Raw genomic sequence first — 19,972 nt, forward strand, 5'->3', positions numbered from 1 at the left:
AATTTTGTGTATTATGTGAAAAACAAGTTTGAAACGACATTAAAGGGATAGTTCACCCAAAAATTATCCAATTATCCTATTCATCATAAATATAATCCATACGGCTCCAGAGGGGTTATTAAAGACCTTCTGAAGTGAAGCGATGGATTTTGTAAGAAAAATATCCATATTTAAAACTTTATTAACTATAATAACTAGCTTTCGACAGATGGCCGTACATGTCGATTTGGGGTGGAAGAGTGACCTCTGACCTGATGCATGACACAATGTCAAACGCTGAAGCTCAGAGGATAGAACAAAACAAAAACAAAACACCAGATACAAATTAGAAGCCTAAAACAAGAAAATTTAAAGAAAAATGTTGGAGGATTTCGATATAAGAGAAGAGGAGCTTGAGTTTGTTGCCCAGCCAAATTTGTTTGAACCGATAATCACCTAGGATGGCTTGAAGGTGAGCAAATCATGATATAATTTTCATATTTGGGTGAACTGTCCCTTTAAGGTGAGCAGAATGTTTCGGTGAATTATTGCTTTGAGGGTTTGATTTAATTCGTAAGCACCTTCTCAGTCGTAAATGTCACTTTCGAACTAATCAAAGTGAGTTAAGAGTGTTTTGATGGTCTGAGATCCAGCATGTGGGTCAAGATTCATTCGAGGTTTGTGTGGCACCAGAGCTGCTCTGTAATAGAGAATGTCAGTTGCTGGTTCTATTTAAAGCTCACAGCCCGTCGCGTCTGTTGTGACTTCAAATCACCTACCAAAGGACAGGACATGTGATACAACACACAGAGAGAGAACCATCGTGTGCAGAAGAACAAGACCCAATCCAGCAGGTCACTCCTGTACGCCTGATTTACTCCTGCAATTCCTCAGCGGGAATGAAAACAGATGGGAATGAGTCGCTGGCTGACATACAGTAGGAGTTCAGAGCAATGAAATGAATGTGGAGAAAAGCTGAGGAGAATGAGTACATGTTGAGAAGTTTTTCATCTCACTGCTGTCTAGGACAAACAACTGTTAGTTTTGTTATGATTATGTGTTGTTAAAGGATTAGTTCACTTTTAAATTAAAATTTCCTGATAATTTTTTCACCCCATGTCATCTAAGATGTTCATGTCTTTCTTTCTTCAGTCGAAAAGAAATTAAGGATTTTACTCAATTACAAAGTTTGATTGCAGCGTTTGATTCTAGCGTTCTACACAATCCCAGATGAGGAATAAGGGTCTTATCTAGAGAAACCATCGCTCATTTTATTTAAAAAAAAGGGGAAAAAAAGAATATATATACACGTTTTAACAATAAATGCTCATCTTGAACTAGCTCTCTTCTTTATTTGAATTCCAGCAAATAGAGAAGAAGAAGAGAGCTAGTTCAAGATGAGCATTTATGGTTAAAATGTATACAAATTTTATTTTTTATTTTTTAGAAAATGAGCGATGGATTCTCTAGATAAGACCCTTATTCTTCATCTGGGATCACTGTAAACTAATTTTGACCTTCAACCGTTTGGGCTCCATTAAAGTCCACTATATGGAGTAAAATCCTGGAATGTTTTCATCAAAAACTTTAATTTCTTTTAAACTGAAGAAAGAAAGACATCTTGGATGACATGGGGGTGAGTAAATTATCAGGACATTTTAATTTGAAAGTGAACTAATCCTTTAACCTCCATATGACTAATTGAACAGATGCTTTTGTTGAGAAAGACTTAAAATCTTTCTCCTGCAGTGTTGAGGGGCCAGTTGCATAAACTTAGTCACTAAATTAAGACTGTGTCTTAAGAACTAGTTTGACCAACTTGCATTTAACCAAGGGGTAATCAATGTTACTTTTCCAATTCAAATTAAACCAATCTGCCTTTTTATGTAACGGACTTTAAAAAATTAGGACCACTCTTCAAGAAAAACAGTGTCTTAACTTTTTAGACTAGTCTAAGTGGTTTATGCAACCAGCTGGACACAGTAGTAATAGTTAAAGAACACTAGCAGGATTCGAACCCACAACCCTTCAGTTACCAGCACTCACTACGCCACAATGAATTTCTAGTTTCATTCTGACACTTTCATGATCTTCTCTGGCTGACAATAGAATACTTCCCTTATTGCAACATTGCAACAAGCATTTTAGTGTACTGTGAAAAGCGCTTGGATTGAATGGTTGTTCTTCATCCTGACACAATCATAAAGTTTCTCACCTTCTTCATGATGCCAGTCTTCCGCTTGCTGAAGGTCGTGTACCGCCGCAGTTTGTTGTCTATAAACTCCATCTTTATCTTGACTCTCCCCCGGGTCTTCTTGCCCGGTTTCGCTCCGGCCACTCCACCCGCGAGCACCCCGAACCCCCCAGAGGACAAGCCGGCCTCCTGCGCGACCATCGCCGCCTCCATCTCTGCCCTCTCCCGCTTGACGCCGCTTCCCCTCCGGCCGTCCCCAACTGACCCCATGTGCTCATCCTCATCGCCCGAGTCGGAGTCCGCGTCAGAGCCGCTGCACACGTGTGGGGGTCCCTGTTTATCCGGCTCGAATCTCAAACCTCCCACCATCCCTCCGGCTTGCAGTGGCCCCAGTCCGCTCGCGTTCATCGGCCGGACGCCTCCTCTGGCGGCTCCGTTACCCCCGAGCATCCCCGCTGGAGCGGAGCGGACGAGTCCCGTCCGAACCCCGGCGCCGATCACCACCGCGCCGTGGCCTGCGCTCTTCCCTGCCGCTGATCCGGTTCCAGTCAGAGCCGCTCCGGTCTGGCTGGATAGCATCCTATAAACCGGAGAAAACGATCCGTATAACGGCAGCGGAGCGCTGGAGCGACGGTCAGTGTGTGAGTGAGTGCGACCCGGCGCTCATACACACGTTATTCCCGCGGGAAGATAAACAAACAGAGTCTGCTGCGCGAAACTTTGAGAAGTGATGCTGAACCTGAGCGCCGTCAACCCGCTTCACTCCCACTTTCTCTCCTCCTGGAGCTCCGCGAGAGACGCGCTTTCTCTAAAAGGAAAACCAGACGAGCGCTTCCGCGATTACTCCGCCGCGTCATCTAGTGCGTCGTCTGAACGCGTGAAATCATCGATCTTTTTCGCGCACCCCCACTGCTGCTTCAACTCTGCGTCTCTCCACTGACAGCTGTCAATCATCACTGCGAACGCGCTCGTGAAACGCTTCTTCTGCGCAAACGCGGAACGATCTGTACAAGCCCGATCTACTTTCCTCCATATAAAGAGGTACGCTGTTTCCTTTTTTGGAGTTCTCGCTCCTTATATGGCGAGTCACAGTGAAGTCCAGCGATTGGCTGGTGCGGGGACGGCCTGGAGCGCGGTTGGTTGAAGCGTTATCTCATTTGCATAAATACCAAAACGGTTGCGCTTGCTGCAAACGTCACACTAGAAGGCGGGGAATCGTGTCAGTCCGCTGCTGAATTATTCTATGAATAGATGTACGATAGTAACGTTATTAAAGTTCGTTGTGTTAAATCAATTATATGAGGGCAAACCCGCTTAGTTATAATTATTAATACAATTATCGCTCTGAAAAACTACATACACAAACACAATCACACACACAAACAAACAAACCAATCATTCCATTGCATTAAGCACTGTGGTTCCCATAGAAACTGTTATAAAATCCTCAGATGTACTGAGAAGGTGAACATTTCATTATAATATCTGAATCAAATGTCTATGTATTCTGCAGGAATGTGCTTAAGGACAAAACCCTCTTGTGAAAAACATCCATGAGTCACTGAGACCAAACACAGATCCTCCTGAAGTCAAACACTAAAACACACCAGCTGAAGAAGCTTTATTGTGAAGTGTGAGCATGAACTGTTTTCACAGACACATCTAGAATCAAGTTCAGGTTGAATGGAAATCATAATTATGACATAAGAAGTCAAAATGATAAGTCAAAATTATGACAGAAAGTTGTAATTTCAACTTATTATTTCATATTGAATTACCAAAGCATTTCTTGTGGCAGAAATGGGCTTCCACACAGACCAGTAATAATATGCATACGCATCATTTCCAGGTACGAACCAAGTGTCAGTCCAATAAACACTTTTTAAAATGAAAATAAGAAACAAACATGGAGAAGGAGCATCAGAGAGACGGAGGTCACAGACACACCTGGACACTATCTGCATGAAGCTCCGCTCATCATCATCATCATCTTCTCACACACACACACACACTCACACTCTAATATACTGTCACACACACACACACACACACACACACACACACATACTTGTTTTTGTGAAATGTGGGGACATTCCATAGGCGTAATGGTTTTTATACTGTACAAACCGTATTTTCTATCCCCCTACACTACCCCTACCCCTAAACCTAACCCTCACAGGAAACTGTGCACACTTTTACTTTGTCACAAAAACTCATTCTTTGTGATTTATAAGCCTTTTGAAAAGTGGGGACATGCTGAATGTCCTCATATTTCACCTCTTTTTGTAATACCTATGTCATACCCATGTCATTATACACATTTGTGTCCTGATATTTCACAAAAACAAGTACACACACACACACACACACACACACACACACACACACACACACACACTCTCTAATATACTGTCACACACACACACTCTAACACAGTCGCATTCTCTCTAACACACACACACACACACACACACACTCACTCTCTAATATACTGTCACACACACACACACTCTAACACACACACTACACAGTCGCACTCTCTCTAACACACACACACTGTCTAATACACTCTCTGTAACACACACACAAACGCACTCTAACAGTTGCACACTCTCTAAAACACACTCTCTCTAACACAGTCACACAAACATACTCTAACAGTCGCACACACTCTAAAACACACACTCTCTCTATAATACAGTCACATACACACTCTCAGTCGCACACTCTCTCTAAAACACTCTCTCTAACACACACACACACACACACACACACACACACACACACACACACACACACACACACACACACACACACACTCTCTCACACACACACACACACACACACACACCGCCATCTGCTGTCTTTAACAGAGATCTGAACCCATGGTTAGGTATGATGGGTTACTTGAGTTCAACAGAGAAAAAACATGGACAATAAGTGCCAAAATTACCCTTGTCTTTGAACCTGTACCATGGTAGTGTCATAGTATCCTATGATAATCAAGGAAATACTCTGGAGCGTGTATGATGATCATTAGCATTACCATCCGACATAACTGGCTTCATTTGACCAATTCCACATGGAGAAATAGAGCAGATCGTTGTTTGTGGAGCACAAATACAGCAAGGCTGTTAAAAACGTGACCGTTTAATGAGCAGCATTACATCTGGATTACTGTGACCTTTACTAAAGCAGAAAATAAAAGCATCACGGTGTGAGAGAACAACAGTGAACAGACAGTGAGGATGAACTCACAGAGATTAAAACAAAAGACAAATAAAACAACAATAATAAAAAAATACATATGAAACAATTATATAAAAAGCAGTTCTTAAAAACAATAAGCATTAACGGCATTACAAAAGACACTGTAAAAAAAAAAACCCAGCAAACAAGTCCTTCATGTTCTAGGCACTTTTAGTAGAAAAAGTCAGAATTGACCTGATGAAAACCACTGAGAGCGAAACAGTCCAGATGAGTTTCTGCTGCGGGACGGGAGAATAAAACCAACACTGGCCGTGTTAAAATCACAAAACCTTCATCATAAATACAAACAACATCTCAACCTCTGACTCCACAGCCCAGAATAATATCTGCTGCAATGAAAAAGATTTTCAAAACAGATTTCTAATCTACAGACAATCCTACTTTCTGTGCATGAAACTTCAGGATTTCAGAGAATTTGCATGATTTTTCTAGTCATCTGTGAATAGGGATTAATGGTTTTTAAAGTAAGTTTGCTCACAATTACTACCTGATAAAATATTTTAGAGCTTGGCATAATTAGTACAAATGTATGTTAAATTAATTCTCATGACTTTTCCAGGTCTAGAAATCACACTTTTAATATGAGGTATCCTCGTATATCCCAGACTGTGAGAATCCTATGGAGGCTGGTTTCCAAAAAAGGTAATTGCAGCTTTTTATCTCACAATTCTGATTTTTTTTTTTCTCTGAATTGTGAGATATACTCACAACTATGAGTTATAAAGTCAGAATTGTGTGATATAAAGTCAGAATTGTGTGATATAAAGTCAGAATTGTGAGATGTAAAGTCAGAATTGTGTGATATAAAGTCAGAATTGTGTGATATAAAGTCAGAATTGCGAGATATAAAGTCAGAATTGTGTGATATAAAGTCAGAATTGAGTTATAAAGTCAGAATTGTGAGATATAAAGTCAGAATTGTGTGATATAAAGTCAGAATTGTGTGATATAAAGTCAGAATTGTGAGATGTAAAGTCAGAATTGTGTGATATAAAGTCAAAATTGTGAGATGTAAAGTCAGAATTGTGAGATATAAAGTCAGAATTGAGTTATAAAGTCAGAATTGTGTGATAAAGTCAGAATTGAGTTATAAAGTCAGAATTGTGTGATATAAAGTCAGAATTGAGTTATAAAGTCAGAATTGTGAGATATAGTCAGAATTGAGTTATAAAGTCAGAATTGTGAGATATAAAGTCAGAATTGAGTTATAAAGTCAGAATTGAGTTATAAAGTCAGAATTGTGAGTTATAAAGTCAGAATTGAGTTATAAAGTCAGAATTGAGTTATAAAGTCAGAATTGTGAGATATAAAGTCAGAATTGTGAGTTATAAAGTCAGAATTGAGTTATAAAGTCAGAATTGTGAGTTATAAAGTCAGAATTGAGTTATAAAGTCAGAATTGTGTGATATAAAGTCAGAATTGCGAGATATAAAGTCAGAATTGTGTGATATAAAGTCAGAATTGCGAGATATAAAGTCAGAATTGCGAGATATAAAGTCAGAATTGCGAGATATAAAGTCAGAATTGCGAGATATAAAGTCAGAATTGTGTGATATAAAGTCAGAATTGTGAGATATAAAGTCAGAATTGAGTTATAAAGTCAGAATTGTGTGATATAAAGTCAGAATTGTGATATAAAGTCAGAATTGTGTGATATAAAGTCAGAATTGTGAGATAGTCAGAATTGTGAGATATAAAGTCAGAATTGTGATATAAAGTCAGAATTGTGAGATATAGTCAGAATTGTGAGATAGTCAGAATTGTGAGATATAAAGTCAGAATTGTGATATAAAGTCAGAATTGTGAGATATAGTCAGAATTGTGAGATATAGTCAGAATTGTGAGTTATAAAGTCAGACTTGTGAGTTATAAAGTCAGAATTGTGAGTTATAGTCAGAATTGTGAGTTATAAAGTCAGAATTGTGAGATATAAAGTCAGAATTGTGAGATATAAAGTCAGAATTGTGAGATATAAAGTCAGAATTGTGAGATATAAAGTCAGAATTGAGTTATAAAGTCAGAATTGTGAGTTATAAAGTCAGAATTGAGTTATAAAGTCAGAATTGAGTTATAAAGTCAGAATTGTGTGATATAAAGTCAGAATTGTGAGATATAAAGTCAGAATTGTGAGTTATAAAGTCAGAATTGCAAGATATAAAGTCAGAATTGTGAGATATAAAGTCAGAATTGAGTTATAAAGTCAGAATTGTGAGTTATAAAGTCAGAATTGTGAGTTATAAAGTCAGAATTGAGTTATAAAGTCAGAATTGTGAGTTATAAAGTCAGAATTGTGTGATATAAAGTCAGAATTGTGTGATATAAAGTCAGAATTGTGTGATATAAAGTCAGAATTGAGTTATAAAGTCAGAATTGTGTGATATAAAGTCAGAATTGAGTTATAAAGTCAGAATTGTGTGATATAAAGTCAGACTTGTGAGTTATAGTCAGAATTGTGTGATATAAAGTCAGAATTGAGTTATAAAATCAGAATTGTGTGATATAAAGTCAGAATTTTGAGATATAGTCAGAATTGTGAGATATAAAGTCAGAATTGTGAGATATAAAGTCAGAATTGTGAGATATAAAGTCAGAATTGAGTTATAAAATCAGAATTGTGTGATTTAAAGTCAGAATCTTGCAATTCTGACTTTATAACTCAATTGTGTTTATATTTCACAATTCTGAAATCAGAATTGTGAGATAAAAAGTCAGTTACCCTTTTTTTATTTAGTGGTGGAAACAAGCTTCCATAGAATCCTGCTTCTTTAAAGACAAAAAAAAATGTTGATTTTTAGTTGTTTTAGCTGATTTTAATGCTTGTGTTGTTCATTCTGAATCATATGAGGCCCCCTAGTGGAACCCGATGAGAAGCACTGACCTACATCACATCTGAAGTTTGGAGTGGCATTTGCTGAAGCACGTGAGATTCAGAAAATCAAAAAAGGACTCTGGAAGAGACTGACAGTGAACTGGGAATAAAGATAAATCATGGCTTAATCTGAGGCATTGCATATTAATTTATTACACCAACACAGTCACCTGTGAGCACCTCAAAGAAACATAAAGATCATATTATCATTACGCACAACCTCTTTCACCACATACACCTCAATTAGTGCACTGCAAAAAATGATGTTCTTCCTCAGTGTTTCTGTCTTGTTTTCCAGCACAAATATCTAAACGTTCTTAAATCATGAACTGGAGAAGCAAAATGACTGAAGATTAAGATAAAACAAAAACAAAAATAAAAAAATTAAAAATGCAGAGGAAGAACATTATTTTTGCAGTGTGTATAATTGTTAATGGGATTATAGCTTGGTATTTCAGTCTCTAGTCTCTAAATACAAGTGAGTGAATTCCACTAATGATGCATTTCCTGACGTGACATCATCCTGTGGAAACACACACACACACACACACACACTGATCACTGCCGATTCCTCGACACGAGCACATCTGCAGTACCTCCTCCTGCGTCTGCGGCCTGATGGAGCTGCGATTGTCAAGAGGTCAGAGGTCAAAGTTCATCGCCCTGACATGAAGCGCCTTCTGGCGTCCCTGAGGAAGGAAGCTTCGGGTCGGAGCGAAGCGGCCGAACTACAAAACCGTAAACAGATGATTTGTGTGACAGAAGCGTGTTTAAGGCGGGTGAAAGCCTGATCCTGAGCGTGTCACGGCACCGACTCTTGTGTCTGAAGTGTGTCTCTGATTGTAGTGATGGCGATGCTTCAGACTTTAGTGTCCGCGGGAACATCAGCCAGAGTCTGAGCGATCTCACTGAACGTGGGCCGCTCTTTAGGGCTGGACGCCCAGCAGCGGCTCATCAGACTGCAGATGTGAGCAGGACAGCCTTCTGGAGGAGACAGACTCACATGACCAGCCTGCAGACCTGAGACACAGACACACGCATGAGACACACCAGATCATCCATGACATGTTTGATTAATATTATGTTTTGAAGATGTCTGTACTTTACTACTTCCAGCTACTCATTCAAAATGAAGAGGGAGATAAAATATGCATCTTACAACATATTACAATATAAACACTAGCATTTGAAATGTTTTAACTAATCATCTTGTAATGAATGTCATTTAATTCCTACTGTCTGAGTAAAAGGTTTTGCCACAAACTCAACTGACTGGCTTCTCTCCTGTATGATTTGAGTCTCTTCAGACTTAGAGCTGTACATGATTTATGAGCTTCTACAACATTTGACCTCCTAACTGAACAACAAATTGATCATAGAAACTAAAACAGTATGAATCAAATTAATAACAGAGTTTTCTCTTAGTCTTATTAAGTGCAACCATGATCAAAGCACTCTCTCAATATTCAAAGTGCAAATAGAGACCACATTTTTCTTCAAGCATGATACAGAGCTAAGAGATGGTTACAACTACACAGCCCAGCCTAAGATAGCTTTCATATTGGGAGATATTTGCATGCATCAGGGAGCGAAATCGCATTTTACTTTCGCTTTTGTGCGTACGCCGCTGCTGAGAGTGCATTCTGTAAGATCAGACATTTGTCAGACACTTAAGGCTCTGTTGTGCAACAACGTCTGCTCACCTTCCAGCACCTGCTGATCATTGAGTGCGGCGTACGGCAGCTCGCCCAGACTGAACACCTCCCACATGAGCACAGCGAACGCCCACACGTCTGACTTACTGGAGAACTCGCCGTCAAAGACTGACTCGGCCGGGAGCCAGCGCAGGGGAATCCAGGCCTGCCTGTAGTGATAGTACTCACTGAACACACACACACACACACACACACGTTCGTTTTTGTGAATTGTGGGGACATTCCATAGGCGTAATGGTTTTTATACTGTACAAACTGTATTTTCTCTCCCCCTACTCCTAAACCTACCCATCACAGGAAACTGTGCACATTTTTACTTTCTAAAAAAAACTAATTCTGTATGATTTATAAGCCTTTTGAAAAGTGGGGACATGGGGTAATGTCCTCATAAGTCACCTCTTCTTGTAATACCTATGTCATTATACACATTTGGGTCCTGATATGTCACAAAAACGCACACACTCACACACACAACAGACCAGCTGTGACTGACCTACATCAACACTAGATGGCGCTCTTAATGCATGTGTACACTGATGCCCAGAAATTTTGCACCAGTTCTCACAGGCAAAAGCACCTCAAACATCCCTATTATTCTATGTCAAAGTTCCTAATTTTGTCCTTTAGCATATCTGAATTTCAGCACTTCCTCAGCACTTGTGATACGAACAGTAAAGATGGCGTCGCTTTTACCGAATCAATCTCATTAAAGTGGATTTGCTTTGGCAGCAGAAAACAGCATCTTCTCCACATGAACAACACGAACCAAACTCTTCCAATCTCAGCTACAACTACAGTGTTTGAGGGCGGGGCAAAGGAGACGTTCAGCCAATGAAGACCATAGACTGGCATTGTGCAAATTAGTTAAACTTACGTAGGTTCAGCATGAAGAGAGACTGGAATTACTAATGACTCGTTTCAGTTCAGAATCGATTCTTTCTCTCATGAGAGAAAAACTCCATTTATCTACACTGGGATCTTTCAGATCTTTTACATTCACAAACAGCTTCATTACACTCTACATGAAAGACACTTTACTGATGTTCAGAATCAGATCAAGAGCTGGTCCAGCTCGTACCTGTTATAGACGTCTTTACTGAGACTGAGCGCAGACACTTTCACCCGTCTCTGTCCGCTGATCAGACAGTTCCTGGCTGCCAGGTCTTTATGCACAAAACGCTGGTTTGATAAATGCTGCATCCCATCAGCCACCTGAGCACAGATGGAGACCTGCAGAGAGCAGAACGCTGGGTCACATGACTTATTAAATACACTCAAAGAGGGAGTCTGAGTGAGGTTACAGGAACTTACTTTAGTTTTAGTGCTGATGGGATGCGGCTTGAGTTTCCCATCACTGCTCTTTGATATCCTGAGGAACTGTTTGAGATCACCCTGAAAAACAAGAGAAATCACAACATCATCACAGACACACTTTAGCTAATGATAAAAGGGCTGGGCATTGATACACTTTTACAATTTGATTTCGACTCACAAGCTTGTAATTTGATTCAGCTCTCGATTTATTTGGATATGTATCATGTTCAGTACATGTCAATCTCTCCGAACTAAAGCTGTAAACTATACAGGAACCCTGTCAGTCGCTACGTTACTATATTACAGGTTATAACTGGCAACTGATTTAATACAAGCATTTATATTGCACACAAGGCAGTTTTTATAATAATAAAGTTATAAAATAACTTTTTAATGATATAATTATGTTTGTACTCCAGTTCAATTTTTGAAATATAAACATTTAAATGATGACTGTCACAAACACTCATTAGATTACATTAAAGGATTGGTTCACTTCTGAATTAAAATTTCCTGATAATTTAGTTTTTTGAGGAAAACATTCCATGATTTTTCTCCATATAGTGGACTTCACTGAAAATGACAGATGGTTTCACTAGATAAGACTCTTATTCCTCGTCTGGGATCATGTAGAGCTCTTTGAAACTGACATTTGGACCTTCACCCCGTTGAACCCCAGTGAAGTCCACTATATGGAGAAAAATCCTGGAATGTTTTCCTCAAAAACCTTAATTTCTTTTTGACTGAAGAAAGAAAGACATAAACATCTTGGATGACATGGGGGTGAGTAAATTATCAGGAAATTTTAATTCTGAAGTCAACTAATCCTTTAATGATGTTAAAAAAGACTGCAGCATGAACCAGTTTTAATGTGTTGATGTACCAGATCCACGTATTCCAGGATCATGTAATGTGGGTGAGTTTCTCTGCAGAGCCCCAGCAGTCGCACGACGTGAGCGTGATTGAGTTTGCTGAACATCTCCAGCTCTCGTCTGAACTCGGACTGGTGCGTTTGCTCTCGGCTCTGTAAACTCTTCACTAGTACCAGAGTCTCCTCCTCTGCCTCCTCTATGGCCCTCGCTTTAGCCAGAAACACCTCGCCGAACACGCCGCAACCTGCACACACACACACGACATTGCTGTTATCTGACATTCAGAACACACTATACCAGACGAAAACAATGTATCAAACAATATAAAAAAAATATGTGATTTCTATAAGTAATTACAACACCAAAACATTTACAGTGGCGATCAAATGTTTGGAATAATTAAGATTTGTTTTTGAAAGAAGTCTCTTCTGCTCACCGAGGCTGGATTTCATCACCTTGAAATTATATAGTTCTATCTGACATTTTTGTCAAAATTGAGTTATTCACATATTCTCATTCTTACATTATGTGATGATTTTTTAAGTTGTGTATGTTTTGAGACTTTTTTATTTTTTTAGAATTCCAAGGTGGCGATTTATTTGATAAAAATACAGTAAAAACAGTGACATATTATTATAATGTAAAATAGCTGTTTGGTATGTGAATACATGTTAAACTGTAATTTATCATTCATTATCATGTAATTTATAATCCTGTGATCAAAGCTGAATTTTCAGCATCATTACTCCAGTCTTCAGTGTCACATGATCCTTCAGAAATCATTCTAATATGCTGATTTGCTGCTCAAGAAACATACCTGATTATTATCAATGTTGAAAACAGTTGCGCTGCTTCTGATTTTTGTGGAAACCGTTATATATATTTTATTTCTCAAGATTATTTGATGAATATAAAGTTCAAAAGAACAGCATTTGTTATATTATAAAGTCTTTACTGTCACTTTTGACCAATTTATAGCATCCTTGATTAATTAAATTATTATTATTTTTAGCACAACTGTTTTCAACATTGATAATAATCAGAAATGTTTCTTGAGCATCAAATCATCATATTAGAATGATATCTGAAGGATCATGTGACACTGAAGACTGGAGTAATGATGCTGAAAATTCAGCTTTACCATCACAGGAATAAATTACGTTTTACAATATATTCCCATAGAAAACAACTTTGAAATTGTAATATTTCACTGTTTTTACTGTATTTTTGGTGAAATAAATGCAGCCTTGGTGAGCAGAAGAGACTTCATTCAAAAACATTAAAAATACTTAATTATTCCAAACGTTTGACAGCCAGTGTACGTTATTCTAAAACTGAACCAAAGTAAGTTTCTGTTACCCAGCGTGGTGATGGTCTGCAGGTGCGCTCTGGGAAAGTGCAGTTTGTCAGTGCAGCTCTGCTGTTTCTCAATGTTTGTTGAGGGTCCCATGTTGGTTAAAGCAACTTCCTCCTGCATCACAGCCATCCTGTGGCCGTTCAGCTGAACAGCACCACCTACAGGAAAGCAAACACACTCTTCAGACAAACAAAAGATCGCTGTATGAACTGATATGATGGTAAAAAAGCACTTATTTAAAAAAAAATATCCATTCAAACATCATTAAATAACATGTGAAACCAAATGTCTACCCAGCGAACAGGAAATGTCCTGACAAGGTTCTCTCTTTCTTTCTTTCTTTTTTAACGCCATACCAGCTTCAAAGGCTATATTCATGGCGAGAATAAAGTATAATTAAATCAAAGGAAGATTAAAAAAGATGTTTCAAATTTATTTCCTCTAAAAATCTTAAAACCATGCTTGGGCTCACTTGATTAAAAACCTTTTCAAAACTATCAACAGAGTAAAAACGGTTTCTCACAGGGGTAAATGTAATACAGTCTAAAAGGATATGTTTAATGGACAATGGATTTTGACAAGATGAACATTTTGGATGGTTTTCTCCTGAGAGTAAAAATTGGTGTGTCATTTTTGAATGTCCTATTCTACATCTTGTATATATAACTTGATTCCATCGTTCATCAAAACAGGAATTATGTTTTTTCCTCACATCAGGATTTATTTCACGCAACTTATTATTTAGACATTGATCCCATTCTGATTGCCATTTATTTTTGATGTATTCTTTTATCGTTTGTTTTAAGTCTGTAAAAGGTATAGAACACTTTATTGATTCTGTGGATAGTGCTTCTTTTGTTGCATTGTCCGCTTTCTCATTTCCAGCAATTCCTGAGTGTCCAGGTACCCAGCAAAAGTAGATGTTAAAAGCCTTTGATTTCAGCATTGATAATGTAATGAAGATCTTGACTATTGTTGGATGATCAGTTTTCATATTTTCCAGTGAATCCAGGCATGATTTTGAGTCAGTCACTATTAAGAATTTCTTCTGTGAAGATGTTTCAATAAATTTTAATGCCAACAATAAAGCGTTTGCTTCTGCTGTGAAGATTGAACTTTGATCTGGAATACGTATTCCTTGATGTACTTCATTCGTAGCAAAAGCTGCCGCTACCTGGTTTCCAGATTTGGATCCATCTGTGTATATTGGAGTATATTGGGGATAAATAGCTCTTATTTCTAAAAATTGTAGCTGATAATCATTTGGATGTGTTTCAGATTTTTGATTCTTTGATAAATCCCACAAAATAAAGGGTTTTTTGATATCCCAAGGAGGAATTTTGCAAAAGTGGGTTTGTTCCAGGATGTTTAAATCTAATTTGAGATTTTCCAGATGAGGTTTTATTTGTAGACCAAATGGACGAATATGATTTGGTTTTCTTTCATACATTATTGAATACTGGGTTGAAAAAACTGCTGGATGTGCTGGGTTTCCTTTATTTGTTTTTAATTTAATTGCATATTGTAAGGCCAACTTTAATCGTCTGTTTTCCAAGGAAGGTTCATTAGCTTCTACATATAGACTTTGAATTGGTGATGTTCTATAAGCTCCCAAAGCTAGTCGTATGCCTTGATGATGTATAGTATCCAAGGATTGTATGTATGATTTCCTGGCAGATCCATATACAATACTTCCATAGTCCAACTTTGATCGGATCAGTGTTCTATACAAGTTCATAAGTGATGTCATATCTGCTCCCCATTTAGTTGTGGACAAAACCTTTAAAATGTTCATGTCTTTAGAACACTTCTTTTTAAGCATTTTAATATGTGGAATAAAGGACAGCTTATTGTCAAAAATTATGCCAAGGAATTTAGTCTCCTTTTCGACTTTAATGAGAGTTCCATCCAAAAATAATTCTGGTTCATTGTGTAATGAACAGAAGTTGACAAAAATGCATACAGACAGTTTTTGTTTGTGAAAATTTAAAGCCATTTCGTACTGACCATGAGAGCATTTTATTTATTTTTTAGTTGGGATTTTTCGTTCAATAATGTTAATATGCTTGCTCTTATAACAAATGCAGATATCATCTACATATAAACTACAAAGAACATCAGAACCAATAACTTGAGCAATACTGTCAATTTTAATACTAAAAAGAGTTACTGATAGAATACTTCCTTGAGGAACTCCAAGTTCTTGTTTATGCGGGTTGGACACAGTATTGTCTACCTTAACTCTAAAAATTCTATTCGAAAGAAATCTTCCAATAAAGATTGGCAGACGTCCTCTAAAATTTAGTCGATACAAATCCTTTAAGATTCCATGCTTCCAGGTGGTATCATAGGCTTTTTCCAAGTCAAAAAAAACAGCTACAGCATGTTCTTTTTTAATAAAAGCATCACGGATATAGCTTTCAAGACTGACAAGGTGATCTGTTGTGCTTCGACCTTTCCTAAAACCACATTGAGCCTTACTTATAAGTTGTTTGGATTCCAGAAACCAGACTAAACGATCATTTACCATCCTCTCCATAGTTTTACATAAACAACTAGTTAAAGCTATAGGTCTATAATTTATAGGATCACAATGGTCTTTTCCTGGTTTAGGGATAGGAATAATTTCAGCTTCAAGCCAAGAAGATGGGATATTTCCTGATATCCAAATAGAGTTAAAAGTTCCCAGAAGCTTCTTCATAAAGAGGTGAGGCAAGTTCTTTATAAATTGGTAATGAACTTTATCTGGTCCAACCGCTGTATCATGGGATTTCCTAATTGCTCGTTGTAGTTCTTCCATGGAAAAATCCTGATTGTATGGCTCTAAATTATTTGAACTAAAATTTATTTTCTCTTTCTCTTCTTGAATTTGGAATGTTCTAAAAGCAGGAGAACAGTTCTCAAAAGATGAATTCTTTTCAAATGTTCTTGCTAGAATATTTGCAATATCTTGTTTTGAAGTCAAGAGTAAGTCATGTTGCTTGATGTGCTGTATTTGCGAACCAATGGTTTCACCCTTCATTTTCCGTATCAGATTCCAGATTTTGGTTGATGGAGTACTAGGTGATATACTGGCAACAAAACTTCTCCAGCTTTCCTTCTTAACTTCATTGATGGTTCTTCTTGCTTTTGCTCTAGCAATCTTGAGTTTAATAAGATTTTCAGTTGATGGATGTTTATAGAAAAATCTTTCAACCTTTTTCCTTTCTTTGATAACCTCTTTACATTTATCATTAAACCATGGGAGTTGTTTAGATTTTTTGTTTAATGATGTTTTTGGGACTGTATCATTTGCAATAGACATTAGCGTTTCTGTAAAATTTTCCAAGGCGTCTGGGCTGTTCTCCACAAAATTTGCAAATCTCCCATAACATAAAGTTTGAAATTGATACCAGTTAGCTTTTTTGATTTTCCATCTTTGTGTTTTTGCCTCTTCTTCTTTTCCTTTAATAGTAACTATTATTGGAAAATGGTCACTTCCGCATAAGGTCATCCAATACTTTCCATGATAAATCTAAAAAAACTTCTGGTTGGCATATTGTTAGATCAATTGCAGAGTAAGTTCCATGCCCAGGATGTAAATAAGTATTTGACCCATTATTTAAAAGACATAAGGTATTATTATTAATAAAGTCTTCAATCTTCTTTCCTTTTGTATTACAATGATCACTGCCCCACAGTATATTATGACTATTAAAATCTCCCATGAGAATAAAAGGAGATGGAAGTTGATTTACAAGATCATCTAGGTCTGTGTGTGTCAAATTTAAGTCTGGAGGAATATAAATGGAGCATATTGTAATGGTTTTCTTTAGAGTTAGTCGTACTGCTGTCACTTGTAATCTACTATTAATACTGATGGGACTATGGATTACATTATTTCTTACTAATATTGCTGTACCACCAGAAGCTCGTTTGTCACTGGGACCAAAGGTGGCAAATATTGTAAAATTTTTAAAAGAAAATTTACAATCAGTTGAGAGTTGTATTTCCTGAAGGCATATTGCAAGGGGGTCAAAAGTTGTAGTTAAACGCTGTAATTCTGTGAAATTTGCTCTGATACCACGACAATTCCATTGGATGACAGATTCTTTCATTACCTGTTAGGAAGAACAGGAACATTTGTCTTAACTCTTCCTTTTGGAGATGGGCTTCTACTATAATGTTCCTTCTCTTTCATTTCCACATCTTTTATTTGTCTTGTCTTTGATGTTTCTTCTTGAGATGCTTTAGATTGAGAGTTTGATTTCTTGTTGCTTTTACTTGTCCTCTGATTTCCAGTTTCTGAAATTTGACTGAGGTTCATGTCATGAGGTTTATCTTTGTACATCCAAGTGATGTCTGTCTGGCAATCTACTGACCTCACAGATTTACTTGCAACAGAAGCAAAGGTTTTATTCAGAGTAAAAATAGGTATCATAGTCACTTGTTTTTTTGCTTCGATATAACTGATCTTCTTTGTACATCTGATTTTTTGTATTTCCTTTTCTTTGATCCAAATGGGACACTGTTTTGATGCAGCCGAATGATCACCTGAGCAGTTACAACATTTTGTTGGTTTCTCACAACTCCCCTTGTCATGACCTTCTCCACAGTTACAACAGATATGTCTGTTTTTGCAACTATTAAATCCATGTCCATACTTTTGACAATTGAAACATCTCAGAGGATTAGGTATATATAGGTCTACGGGGACACTCAGATACCCAATCTGAATTCTTTCTGGAAGGAGTGGTTTAATAAAAGTGATGATGTATGTATTAGTTTTAATTATTCTTTCTTCTCTTTTGATTATTATTCGTTTCACATTTGTTACTCCTTGAGTTTTAAGTTCATCTGTTATTTCTTCTTCATCTACATCATCCAGTTCTCTAGTACGAATTATCCCTTTACTATAGTTCAAAGTTGGGTGAGGTGATGCCTTTATCCGAACTCCTGCCAGCATATTAGCATGTAACAGGTTTTCAGCATTTGCCTTTTTACAGCATTCAACAAGAATTTGTCCCGAACGTAATTTTTTCACTTCTTTAACAGTTCCTGCTATTCCTGCAATACCCTTTTGTATGGCAAAAGGGGATAGCTTGGTGATTGGGAGATCTGAAGAGACAGATTCAATAGTAATAAACTTTGGCCAATCATCATTACTCGACAGAGTAAAACCTCTGTTTGCTGCACTGGTATCCGTATCAGGTTCCAAAAAACGTTTTTTTGAGTTGTGTTTTGTAGCCATATTTAAATGTTTAAGTTTCATCATCTCTACTCCCCACCCACCTCGGAGCCCAAAAAAAGGGATGCACATTGCCGCGGATCTCCAGCAGATTATGCATCAGGGATATAAAAATGGTATACTCAAGCAAAGTAAGCTATCATTTGCTCAAATCGCTTGATTGACCCTAAGCCAACGCCTTCTGGGGATATATATTGTAAAAAATGTATTTCCCAGGGCATGTCTTGACCAGCCGATTGATTGGATCGAGCCATTCCAACCTCCCGTCTAGGTGAAGTAGGAGCCAAAGTACCGTGTTGAAATAATGGAAACCTCAGTAAACCACATTTCTCAGGGACCAGGATCTCTTCCTCCCCCGACACGGGTCGCAACTCACGGCAAACGAGTTGTCCCATTTGGGATATTTATGATGTGTTTATTTCCAAATTCTTTCAGTGTGATGATGTAATAGTTGCACACAAGAATATAAGAATATAATTGTAATTAAAAATAACTGTAACCCTAGTAAGGGGGGCTAAAGGGTTGTTCTCTCTTGCCCAAGGAGAAGACCCTAGCACTACGGAGGGAAGGAGCGTGCCACTGTTCCTATCACGGGCTACCAAAAAACCTGGGTCCCGTGCCGTACCCGGGACAAGGTTCTCTCAAAGTTATGAACAAACGTTCTTCCAGTAACATTTGTTTGAAGTTATCTGGTCTTTAATAATGTTTAACACACACACAGACACACACACACACACCGTTCAGACACTCCATCTCGGGCTCTTCTGCGGCGCGGCTCTTCTGCAGCCGTTTGTTCTTGCGTCTCTGTTTGCAGTAGAACATGAGTCCCAGCACAGCGATGATGTAAGCCACGGCCACAGCCACCGACAGCGCGATCGTCTGGAACATCTTAAACTGGCTCTTATCCTCGTCTCCATCACGCGGGTGCACAGGCTTCTCTGAGAACAGCACAGACAGGAAAACTTCACAAACTTCACCCCTTTACCGTGGTAAAATCACTTCAGGCTAGAGGGCTGCATTGGGATTGAGTCCTGCCGGGTCCCGCGGGACCCAACGCAAATCTCGCGGGAGCGGGCGGTTTGAATTTTGCTGCGGGTGGGAATGGGCGGCTAAAAAAAACACCGCGGTATAGGGAGGTTGCCTAGCGACATGATGGAGAAGATGTCAATAGATGA

At 38.1% G+C, this 19,972-nt stretch overlaps 2 protein-coding genes across 6 annotated transcripts in view; both read right to left on the reverse strand.

Annotated features, from left to right (window-relative positions):
- The window catches only part of srfb (serum response factor b), a 31,823-nt gene extending 28,728 nt beyond the window's left edge, over positions 1 to 3,095 (reverse strand). For both annotated transcript variants that reach the window (XM_067385707.1, XM_067385708.1), the window contains exon 1: positions 2,195 to 3,095. In XM_067385707.1, coding sequence (XP_067241808.1) covers positions 2,195 to 2,752 — 558 coding nt within the window. In that variant the 5' untranslated portion in view covers positions 2,753 to 3,095. The remainder of the gene's footprint in view (positions 1 to 2,194) is intronic.
- A 429-nt stretch (positions 3,096 to 3,524) lies between these two features.
- The window catches only part of ptk7b (protein tyrosine kinase 7b), a 90,520-nt gene continuing 74,072 nt past the window's right edge, over positions 3,525 to 19,972 (reverse strand). For 3 of the 4 annotated variants that reach the window (XM_067385704.1, XM_067385703.1, XM_067385706.1), the window contains 7 exons: positions 19,535 to 19,735; positions 13,573 to 13,728; positions 12,225 to 12,457; positions 11,339 to 11,419; positions 11,106 to 11,257; positions 10,016 to 10,194; positions 3,525 to 9,332 (listed from right to left, as the gene is read on the reverse strand). In XM_067385704.1, the coding sequence (XP_067241805.1) occupies positions 9,172 to 9,332; positions 10,016 to 10,194; positions 11,106 to 11,257; positions 11,339 to 11,419; positions 12,225 to 12,457; positions 13,573 to 13,728; positions 19,535 to 19,735 (1,163 nt within the window). In that variant the 3' untranslated portion in view covers positions 3,525 to 9,171. The remainder of the gene's footprint in view (positions 9,333 to 10,015; positions 10,195 to 11,105; positions 11,258 to 11,338; positions 11,420 to 12,224; positions 12,458 to 13,572; positions 13,729 to 19,534; positions 19,736 to 19,972) is intronic. The other variant, XM_067385705.1, reaches the window with a different exon arrangement.

Source organism: Chanodichthys erythropterus, chromosome 5, assembly GCF_024489055.1.
Source record: "Chanodichthys erythropterus isolate Z2021 chromosome 5, ASM2448905v1, whole genome shotgun sequence".
Lineage (NCBI taxonomy): Eukaryota > Metazoa > Chordata > Actinopteri > Cypriniformes > Xenocyprididae > Chanodichthys > Chanodichthys erythropterus.